The sequence below is a fragment of the Nematolebias whitei genome, chromosome 8 (assembly GCF_014905685.2).
Source record: "Nematolebias whitei isolate Nwh7 chromosome 8, NemWhi1, whole genome shotgun sequence".
Taxonomy (NCBI): domain Eukaryota; kingdom Metazoa; phylum Chordata; class Actinopteri; order Cyprinodontiformes; family Rivulidae; genus Nematolebias; species Nematolebias whitei.
In genome coordinates this window covers 46,848,512-46,859,598 of record NC_056505.1, presented here as the reverse complement: position 1 = coordinate 46,859,598, position 11,087 = coordinate 46,848,512, and the positions used below count along the sequence as shown (strand labels likewise).

At 42.9% G+C, this 11,087-nt stretch overlaps 1 protein-coding gene across 1 annotated transcript in view; it reads right to left on the bottom strand.

Moving 5' to 3' along the window:
• LOC119413710 (golgin subfamily A member 1) overlaps positions 1-9,490 on the bottom strand; it is a gene marked incomplete at its 3' end in the record, with an annotated part of 20,020 nt that extends 10,530 nt beyond the window's left edge. The window contains 1 exon segment of the mRNA XM_037680765.1: positions 9,476-9,490. Within this exon segment, the coding sequence (XP_037536693.1) occupies positions 9,476-9,490 (15 nt within the window).
• Between the last annotated feature and the right edge of the window lie 1,597 nt (positions 9,491-11,087).

The following is an 11,087-nucleotide window of genomic DNA, read 5'->3' as shown; positions in this document are numbered from 1 at the left end:
ATATATATATATATATATATATATATATATATATATATATACATGGTCATTTTTGATTTTGAATTGGCAACCTAGTTGTCAATGGCCGTGGAACACTGGACCAGCTCTACACTCTCAGCAGGGTCCTGGAGGGTGCATGGGAGTTTTCCCAACCGGTCTACATGTGCTTTGTGGACTTGGAGAAGGCGTTCGACCGCGTCCCTCAGGTAACCCTGTGGGGGATACTCTGGGAGTATGAAGTCTCTCTCACTGGTACATTTTCATCTTTAAATCACTCCTTGGTCTGCTGCCTTCATACATCTCCTCCTACATGTCTCTGCGTGAGTGCAGCTACGGAGTGCACTCTCAGGACATTATTACCTGCAGTGTTCCCTCAATGAGGACTGAACTAGGCAAAAGGGCCTTCTCCTACTCCGCTCCTGTTTCCTGGAATATCTTACAAAAAGATTTGAAGCTCTCAACCTTGATCTCTCTAAGTGGCTTTAAGAATCTGTTGGACTCCTGGCAGGGACCAATGCAGACATGTTCCTGTTTTTAGTTTTCTACATTTGCCTTAGAATCTAGCTGTTTTTTTTTGTTACCCTTTCCTTTTAGCCATCCTATCTGTAAAAAAACAAACAAAAAAAAAAAAAAAACCCTGCAGTATGAATTTTTATAATTGTTTATTGATTTTGCTGTTGTCCATTGTGGTCATCTTTCTTTGTTGAAATCAGGTCTCTCTTGTAAATGAGTCCTCGAGGCTCAATGGGATTTACCTGTATAAATAAAGGTTGATTGAAGTACCGGGCCCTTTGATATGGGCTGTTAGGTCCCTGTATGACCGGTGTCAGAGCCTGGTCCGCATCGCCGGCAGTAAGTCGGGCTTGTTCCCGGTGAGAGTTGGACTCCGCCAAGGTTGCCCTTTGTCACGATTATGTTCATAACTTTTACGGACAGAATTTCTAGGCGCAGCCAAGGTGTTGAGGGGATCCGTTTTGGTGGCCTTAGGATTGCATCTCTGCTTTTTGCAGATGATGTGGTCTTATTGGCTTCATCAGATCGTGATCTACAGCTTTTGCTGGAGCCGCAATGCAGCCGAAAGCGACGCAGCCGGGATGTAGATCAGTTCCTCCAAATCTGAGGCCATGGTCTTGAGCCGGAAAAGGGTACAGTGCCCTCTCTGGGTCAGGGAGGAGGTCCTGCCCCAAGTGGAGGAGTTCAAGTATCTTGGGGTCTTGTTCACGAATGAGGGAAAAATGGAGCGTGAGATCGATAGGCGGATAGGTGCAGCGTCTGCAGTGAAGCAGGTGCTGTACCAGTCTGTTGTGGTGAAGAGAGAGCTGAGTCAAAAGGCAAAGCTCTCAATTTACCGATCGATCTACGTTCCTACCCTCATCTATGGTCACGAGCTTTGGGTTGTGACCGAAAGAATGAGATCTCGGATACAAGCGGCTGAAATGAGTTTTCTCCGCAGGGTGTCTGGGCTCTCCCTTAGAGACAGGGTGAGAAGCTCAATCATCCGGGAGGGACTCAGAGTAGAGCCGCTGCTTCTCCACGTCGAGAGGAGCCAGTTGAGGTGGCTTGGACATCTGTTTGGGATGCCTCCTGGACGCCTCCCTGGTGAGGTGTTTCAGACACGTCCCACCGGAAGGAGGCCCAGAGGAAGACCCAGGACACGCTGGAGGGACTATGTTTCTCGGCTGGCCTGGGAACGCCTCGGGATTCCCCCGGAATAGCTGGCCCAAGTGGCTGGGGAGAGGAAAGTCTGGGCCTCCCTACTTACGCTGCTACCCCGGCGACCCAACCCCGGATAAGCGGAAGAAAATGGATGGATGGATGGTTTTCAATAATGACCTTTCTTACACTTAGAAACAGCCACAAACCAAAATGAAAGATGGCATGTTGTTTATTTTTGAAGTTATCCAGCTCAAAAACTTTACATGTACAGTACACACATATGGTGGCAGCCATCTCGGATTTGGCAAACCAGTTTTTGAAAAGAACCTTGACTAGATGTAGCCAAATAATAACATGGAAGGCGGTAAATCACTTATCTTTGTTTATCATGCTCACAATATGCAATGATGGACAGACACATGGTATTTCCCCAATTGCCCCCAAAAAGAGGGGGCAATTCCCCCTCTTTGCTCTGTGACAGAGAACGAAAAATGCCATCTAACAAACAGATATTTAATATCAGAAAACAGTTTCATGAAACCAATTAAAACAAATAATGCACAAGAGTTCATAAATAATTTATAAAACTGCCTGCAGCATATATGCCAACACTTATCCAGTAACTCAGCAGTGAGCAGCAAAATGTGTTTTATACATTAAAAATAAAACCTAATTTAACTTTTTGTTTGTTTTTAATATTAGTTGAGCAACATGATCAAGGTGAAGCACACTTTCAGTGTTAGTTGTTGTTCACACCAGTGCTGTTGCAGTTCTCATCCTGAACAGTAGGTGTCTCCAAACAGGAACTACAACCAGAAGAAGTGCTGTGAACTAAAAAATTATGAGAAAAGAGGGTATCTGCTCTTCATACACAAACAGTTCTCTTAAAAAATATATTTTCAAAGTGGATGTCTGTGGAATCAAGCCTGCATAAAGGCTCCTCCTGTAAATATTTTATGGATCATATTGGTACACACGTGACAAGGATGTATCAGCCAAAACTGCACTGGTCCATGGCTGCTCTGTCGATGCTGTCACATCTATAATCTTCTCATACCTAGAATGTTTATCAGCTTGTAAACCATGAACACTGTACAGGTTTCAAATCTATGTATGAAATATATTTTCAATAAGAATGGCTTTATTAGTTTCCTACCTAAAAACAACCACTGAAGAGATCATGGCTCATATTTCTGGCCTACAATAACATTTAATGTCAAACTCTTTGTTCAATTCTTTAGTTTATGTATTATGCATTATGATAAGATCAAACAGATTAGTGAAAGACGTGGACACAGACTAAGGAACTCAAAATCTGGCTATGAGACAGACTAAGACATGAGACAAATGGACCAGCTTTATTGTCTCGACACCCCTGTGAGATGCTGAATGTGTTGACCTATTCATTCCTTAAGACAGAAGAGCCTAGACACAGATTTGTGCTGGCCTAGATGTTGGTCCATTGAGTGCAGTCATGTGACTGTGTTGTCTTCCTGCAGTGAGCCTGATTTAACCTCTGCTGGGGGTTCAAAGGCAGTCAGGTTATATAACCAGGAGACGTGAGCTGCTCGGGGCCTCAGGACTCAACCCGTTTGTTTACCCACAGTCCTTTTTTTTGAGTACGTCACATTCAGAGGACTGCATCCAGTTAGCCTGCCGCCATCTGTCTGATGTACAAATGTAGACAGAGAAGAATTCAGTGAAAATAAAAGAGAATAAAGATGATAAATAATGAGATGATTGAATTTGGTGATTACAAGCTGACAGAGTTCAGGCCATCCTCTCCCACTGAGGAAACAATCATGGATGATTTAGTGAGTGTGACCCACATTCTGTACTAGCACACTGCTCCATTTCCCCTCTCTCCATGACAGCATGGAGTGATATTGATTCACTCTGACAGGCTACAACAGCATGTTTATAACCCCCACCCCCCCACCCCCCCACCCCCGCACAGCCAGATCTGCATCGTGGCATCTTCTCAGTTGTCAAAACTGTGGAGGACACGTTCACCGGTAAAGATCCTTCACAGCCAGATTCAATTCTAACATGATCCAGAAAAGGTTTCCGATCGTCTCCTCTCCATCAGCTCCTCCTGTAGTAATACTGTCCAAGCAGAGTGTGGGATGCTAGCCCCTCCCCCAGTCTGTTGCTGCCTGCCTTGCTCTGAGATGGGCCAGCTGTGTTCATGCTGTCCTAGCTCGGCTCAGCCTGATTCACGTCCCTTTCACTCCCTTCCACGTTGAGCAACCACTGCTGTGGTATAACTTACTGTGGCCCCTGGCAGGGGCAAGCTGACAGCCCCAGTGGATCTCCAATACAAAAGGCTGTTCCTATGCAGGCGACCACCGATGGGGGGGAATTGGTACGCAGCAGAGCTGTCTCTGATTGGTTCATGAATAGGAATGACCAGGTGAGAGGATGCAGAATGAAATGTGAACATGAAGTTAGCAGAAAAGGTTTGCTGTGTCATGTTGTGTGTGTGTGTGTGTGTGTGGGGGGGGGGGGGGGGGGGTACACACCACGTGGCTCCTGGCCCCTCTGTCCCCAAGTGTTTGGCAATAAAGTTTTTATTCATCCACATCTGAACTGAATGACAGAGTATGTCTTCCCACCTGTGTTGCTCTTTCTATCATTAATCCAAAAAATGTCTATTGAAACTTTCAAATATGTTTTTTAATCAACAAAACGTAAATTGATCGACTGACAGAGGATGAGACAAATTTCCATTAAGTTTGTGCAGTTTTATAAACAAGAGTCATCGCTTTGTGTGACAAAACTCAACTCCATGTTATATATCTGATGATCAGATAAGACTTTAAACCAAATGGTTAATACTCGGAATTACATGATTTATTTCTTAACATTATTTGGTCAGTGTTAAACATCAACCAAGTAAAGCACAACATTAATTTATTTTATTGCCAAAGTCTAATTGCTTCTACATGCTAAAAAAACTTCCCCTGATGCTGATCAACATTACAATAAGTCTTTCCTTCAAGCATTATAACAAATTCATCTGTAACTGTTGATAATTTATCTCTAACGCCCCCAGTATACTGTCGCGTACGTCCATACACGGAGGTACAAGTGTACCCCCCAGGACATGACTGTGCAAAGCTCAATTTTTACGACCGCGTACGCAGTGTCGCACAATAAACTGCCCAGCGACGGACTGTTTTGTATGCGACACCGATGTATTAAATTCCCCTTCTTCATCTCTGATCTGGCCTTTTCTTTTGTTTTTTTGCCAAGAGGCAGTGATCTCTTCCTCCTCCATTGATGCCATCACAAATGGTGAGAAATGAAGGAATTTGTCACGAGCGAATTAAACTCAGGTCCAGCGTGGCTGTGGGAGGGTCTGGAGATTTCCTGGTGGGCTGGTCTGATGTGTGGGCTGCAGGACCAACGCTCCCTGTTTTTAAATTTTTTTAGATCTTTTTATTAACAACATATAAACAAAGAACACTGCTGCGGCTGAGGCTGCCAGTGCTCGTTTTTTTCTTTCCCACCTGTCAATCAATCCAGTAGGCGTGTCAGCAAATGACCAATCAGCAAACTTAATTTGTCCCGAAGGTAAACGCTGGAGCAGAGATTGTAGATGCACAGCTCAGATACCAGACCGTGTCAACCGCACGCAATACAAACATAGTGATCTTCTATACCAACCCGTCGACAACTGCCAGCACTTACAAAGAACTATCCTAACCAACCCCAACCCCCGAGAAACGCACCGCACACTACAAACATAGCTCTCTGCTACTGCAACAACTGCGCACAGTGCAAATGCAGTGCTCTGCTTCTGTATATGTTTTGATATATATTCTAAATTGTTAAAATAGCACAACATATAACAAAGTAGTAAGAAACCAGCCATTAGGGAGTGCAAAATCAGTAATCACTTGTGCTGGTCCTAAGTCTGAGTAAATACCATACCATACCAATTTATTTCTAAAGCACTTAAAATACAAAATAGCAGCCGTCTCAAGTGCTGTACAAAAAAACCCCACCAAAAAACAGTAAAACAATAAAAACAACTAAATATATAACACCAGATTCCAAAAAAGTTGGGACACTAAACAAATTGTGAATAAAAACTGAATGCAATGATGTGGAGATGGCAAATGTCAATATTTTATTCGTAATATAACATAGATGACAGATCAAAAGTTTAATCTGAGTAAATGTAACATTTTAAAGGAAAAATATGTTGATTCAAAATTTCACAGCGTCAACAAATCCCAAAAAAGTTGGGACAAGTAGCAATAAGTGGCTGGAAAAAGGAAATTGAGCATAACAGCTGGAAGACAATTAACACTAATTAGGTCAATTGACAACATGATTGGGTATAAAAAGAGCTTCTCAGAGTGTCAGTGTCTCTCAGAAGCCAAGATGGTAAGAGGATCACCAATTCCACCATTGTTGCGCAGAAAGATAGTGCAACAATACCAGAATGGTGTTACCCAGCGTAAAATAGCAAAGACTTTTAAGTTATCATCATCAATCGTGCATAACATCATCAAAAGATTCAGAGAATCTGGAACAATCGCTGTGCGTAAGGGTCAAGGCCGTAAAACTCTACTGGATGCTCGTGATCTCCAGGCCCTTAAACATCACTGCACCTTAAACAGGAATGCCACTGTCAAGGAAATAACAGAATGGGCTCAGGAATACTTCCAGAAAGCATTGTCAGTGAACACAATCCACCGTGCCATCCGCCGTTGCCAGCTGAAACTCTACAGTGCAAAGAGGAAGCCATATCTAAGCAAGCTCCACAAGCTCAGACATTTGCACTGGGCCAGGGGTCATTTAAAATGGAGTGTGGCAAAATGGAAGACTGTTCTGTGGTCAGATGAGTCACGATTTGAAGTTCTTTGTGGAACACTGGGACGCTATGTCATCCGGACCAGAGAGGACAAGGATAGCCCAAGTTGTTATCAACGCTCCGTTCAGAAGCCTGCATCACTGATGGTATGGGGTTGCATGAGCGCTTGTAGCATGGGCAGCTTGCATGTCTGGAAAGGCACCATTAATGCAGAGAACTATGTTCAGGTTCTAGAACAACATATGCTCCCATCTAGACGTCATCTCTTTCAGGGAAGACCCTGTATTTTTCAACACGATAATGCCAGACCACATTCTGCAGCAATCACAACATCATGGCTACATAGGAGAAGGATCCGGGTACTGAAATGGCCAGCCTGCAGTCCAGATCTTTCACCTATAGAGAACATTTGGCGCATCATAAAGAGGAAGGTGCAACAAAGAAGGCCCAAGACGATTGAACAGTTAGAGGCCTGCATTAGACATGAATGGGAGAGCATTCCTATTGCTAAACTTGAGAAACTGGTCTCCTCTGTCCCCAGACGTATGTTGAGAGTTGTAAGAAGAAGGGGGGGAACAATTGCATGCAATAACCCCAGGAGATTTTGTTATGATTAAACCTTTCAGAAGGAAAAGGTGGAACTCCCCCAGGTGGACAGGACCGTTCCAGGTGCTGTTAACAACCCACACAGCTGTCAAGGTGGCTGAGCGAGATACCTGGATCCACGCATCCCACTGTAAGCTGTTCAGAGGGACCAATCCACCATCAGAGGGAGGACTGGGAGAGCCAAATCCCCAACAAGCACCTTAGGTTCACCTAAGTTGCCCACTCAGCTCACTCAGTGCCATCGGGCAGCTGAGTCAGCAGCTTATTTTAGACTTTGAGTCTAAATAAGCTAGGACAGCTCACTCGCTAGGTTCTTCCCAAACCTAGGCGAGGCGGCTCACTCACTGGGTCTCAAACCCAGGTGAGCCCCCCCCCCCCCGGTTACCAAACCAGCCCCTGTTTCGCTGCACCTCATCCATTGATCCATATGGAACTTTCCACCCTCCATCAAAAACTCTCTGCCCCTCTACACCCTACCAACTGCCCCCATAAAGAACTCTCCACTCTTCATCAGACTTTTTACAGGCTCTCCCATCAGGAAAAGACACTGCAAAAATGGGCCTACTGCAACATCCATGGAAAACCACCCTAGCACTGGGCCTACGGCATCGTATGGAAAGCCGTTGACAGACAGACTGGGGAGATCGTGGCAGTGAAGAAAATCTTTGATGCTTTCAGAAACAGAACAGATGCCCAGCGAACATACAGAGAAATCACGTTCCTCCAGGAGTTTGGAGATCACATCAACATTGTCAAGCTTCTCAACATCATCCAAGCACAAAATGATAAAGACATTTACCTTGTAGTGGACTCGGCCTCCGACAAAACCTGCCTCTGAGGACCTTCATGGGACAGGAACTATTATTTCATTGATTTGAATCCAGAAATACAAATTAGCTCATCCAGAGACTGTCTAATTGTATCCTGAAGTAATCAATTGAAAGAACACTCTTCTTTTATATTATCATCACTATTTTACAATATCTTGATAAATCAAAAGTGTGTTTAGTTCATACCATTTCTAAATGTTGAAGTGAACCACTCATTTTAAATCATCTGTGAAACAGTATTAATGATTTTTTAATCCTCATTTAAATTAGAAATCAAGTTAAATGTCTATTTTACAAAGTAATTATGCATTTTTGATCTTCTGTCTGAAATGAGAAGGAGTGATGTCGGTCGAAAGTCAGAAAAGGAGTTATTAGAACGAAGTGTCGTGTTTTTAAACCTAGCAGACGGTAAACAAGAAGCTACTGGCCTCTCTTCCTCCCACTTCGACATAACATGTCTTCTGTCTGTACGGGACGTTTCTAAAACATTCCTGCTGTTTTCTCGACTTGTAATGACCCTCTGACATCACTAGAACCACCCCCTGTTGGTTGCTTCAATCAATCAGGAAGTACTAAAGTGACCAGAAGGAACAACTCTTTAAAAGTCGACACTTCCTGGAACTATTGAGTTCTGGAGTCAGTGCGGCAGTTCTGCAGTTCTCAGTCTTGAGTTCTCAGTCTTGAGTTGAACTCAGTCTTCATGGAGTCTTCACTTCTGAGTGGAAACTCTGAACGGACTCACAGATGCTTGCTGTGAGTCCACCCAGGCATAAATGCCCTACAACTTCGAAGGGAGCTGAGCCTGTTTGTTGAACGGATAAGTGACACGACTTCTGACGGTGACCAGCTATCCTTACTGGAGACGCTGAAAGGTTGCGTTGAAATGGACTCCTGTTCCTGAGCGGAGGTATCCTGGCAAAGGTAATGAGTCGTGACGCGCCAAGTGTACCGGAGGTGAGCTGGTATTGAAAGGAGCGTGCCATCCTGGTCCGAACAGACACTCCCTTTATACATCTTCCTTCAAACCTCTCCATTTAAACTCCTCATATTTCCCATCTTTAAAACTCTTCTACTTTTCCAGTAATTAATCTAGAGGTCTTCAGAAATGTCTGTTGTTTTTATTAAGTAAAACGTGCCAAGTTTTATTAATCAGAACCAGATCAACTAATCAAATGTACAATGTTTTGATGTTAAATTTTGATTCTGTTCAATAAATGACCGCATTGATTCTGATGAGTCAAAGAAAATTAACGTCTCATGTCACTGATTAAACCATCTATGCACAGTTACTTCTGTCACATGGCTGTAATTTAGCTCGAAAAAGAGAGAACCCGTTATTTAAAAATATATTGTAGATAGGTACAGCAAAGCTGACCTTGACACACTACAACCTCATCTTTGAATACATGGATACGGACCTGCACACTTTGATAAAGAAAGGCTCTCTTCTGAAGGATATTCACAAGCGTTACATCATGTACCAGCTCTTAAAAGCTATCAAATATCTCCAAAGGAGTTTGTTTAGCCATTCTAATAACTTGTGGTTGCTGTTGTATACCTTGTATTCGCTCATTGTCCACACGTCTGATCTCGACTGCCCTCACTCCTGAACGCCTGGCAGAAACCTATGCCCTGTTACATAACAATGTCAATCCTAATTCCAATAAGTGTAACCCACCCACCCACTCTACTGTTTTTGTCCTGACCAACAAGAAGACAACCATTATGTAAATATTTTGTTCTATTATGTTTTTGCTTTTCACAATTTTGTCATTTTATTTTTATGATTTCTTTTACTTTTCGCTTGCTCTCATTACCGGGGTCTGTCCCCCACAAAAACAGCCTTAGCAGATTTCTAACTGATGTTTATGATAGCCATATGTTAAACCATACTCCGTATGACACATGTGCCTTGAAGGTTCTGTTAATCAGTGTCTATATCTCTATCTGTACATATTCGTGTTATTGTTGTTCCTATGGGAACAAAAGGGAGGAATTGTGGAATTGTGGAAATGAAAACATTGATACCAGTTTATTTTGTTCATCAATTTTATTTTATTTCATTTTCAATTGTATTATCACTCTTATTATTCATTTACTTTATATCACACTGTGTTAAGCTTATCTAAACAGCAGCAGTTGCATCAGTGTGTGAAACTTTTTAACTTCCGTTTCTCACAGACTGCCGGTACGGAACCCCAGCTCTAGAACCGGTCACACGGACCACAAACGTATTGTCTTTTTTTACCCCGATAAAATTGACACTGACCACAAACGTATTGTCTGTTTTTACACTGATAAGATGGCAAATGAGCGCCTGTTGTGTCAAAGCATGTTACGTGTGAAGGTGTACAAATGAAGCCGTACTGCTCATGTTTTTTCAGAACACACAGAACTCACTGAGCTGTGTTTCCTTTTCATGTGTTCTCCCTTCTGAAGAAGAGAAATAAACTTTGCTAGTCTTCTAAATTTTATTGAACAATAAGTTTGAAAAAACTCTACAGGATCAAGGCCAGGTATTTTCAACAATGGCTGCACCATAGCATGTCTAAAATTGCTTGGTACCACACTAAACATCAAATTGCTCTTGATCACATTTAGGATAAAGGAGCAAACAGTAGAAAATACCTCCTTGAGAAAACATGGAGGAACAACATCAAGGGGAGAACCTGATGATTTCATACTAGTAACCAGTTTCTCTAGATAGGACAGGGAAATAGGCTCCAAATGATTAAAAACAGCAGGACAGGGGACCGGGATGGAAGGGTCAAGCGATGGAAAAGAGATCAGAATCAGAATCAGAATCAGAATAAACTTTATTGGCATTGCACTGAGATACAACGCGAATATGTACGTACAGTCGTCGGAAGATGGGCGGAGTGTACGAAGCTGCGGCTATAAATAATTAGTGCGGCCTTCTTATTCTTATTCAGAATAATATTTTGCTTAGATAAGAAAAGGAAAGAAAACATGAGGAGAGACGGTATAAAAAAAGATCTCTCACACCGTGTCCTAGACAGGGCACAATTTGAGGCATCAAAAAAACCTACCACAGCAAAGCAACATAAACAGACGTTATACATGAACATATAGGCGGTGAAAACATTGAATTTTTAAGGGAAAGTCGTAGCATAGTCCAGAGCGCCCCCCCCCCCCCCCCCCCCCCCCCC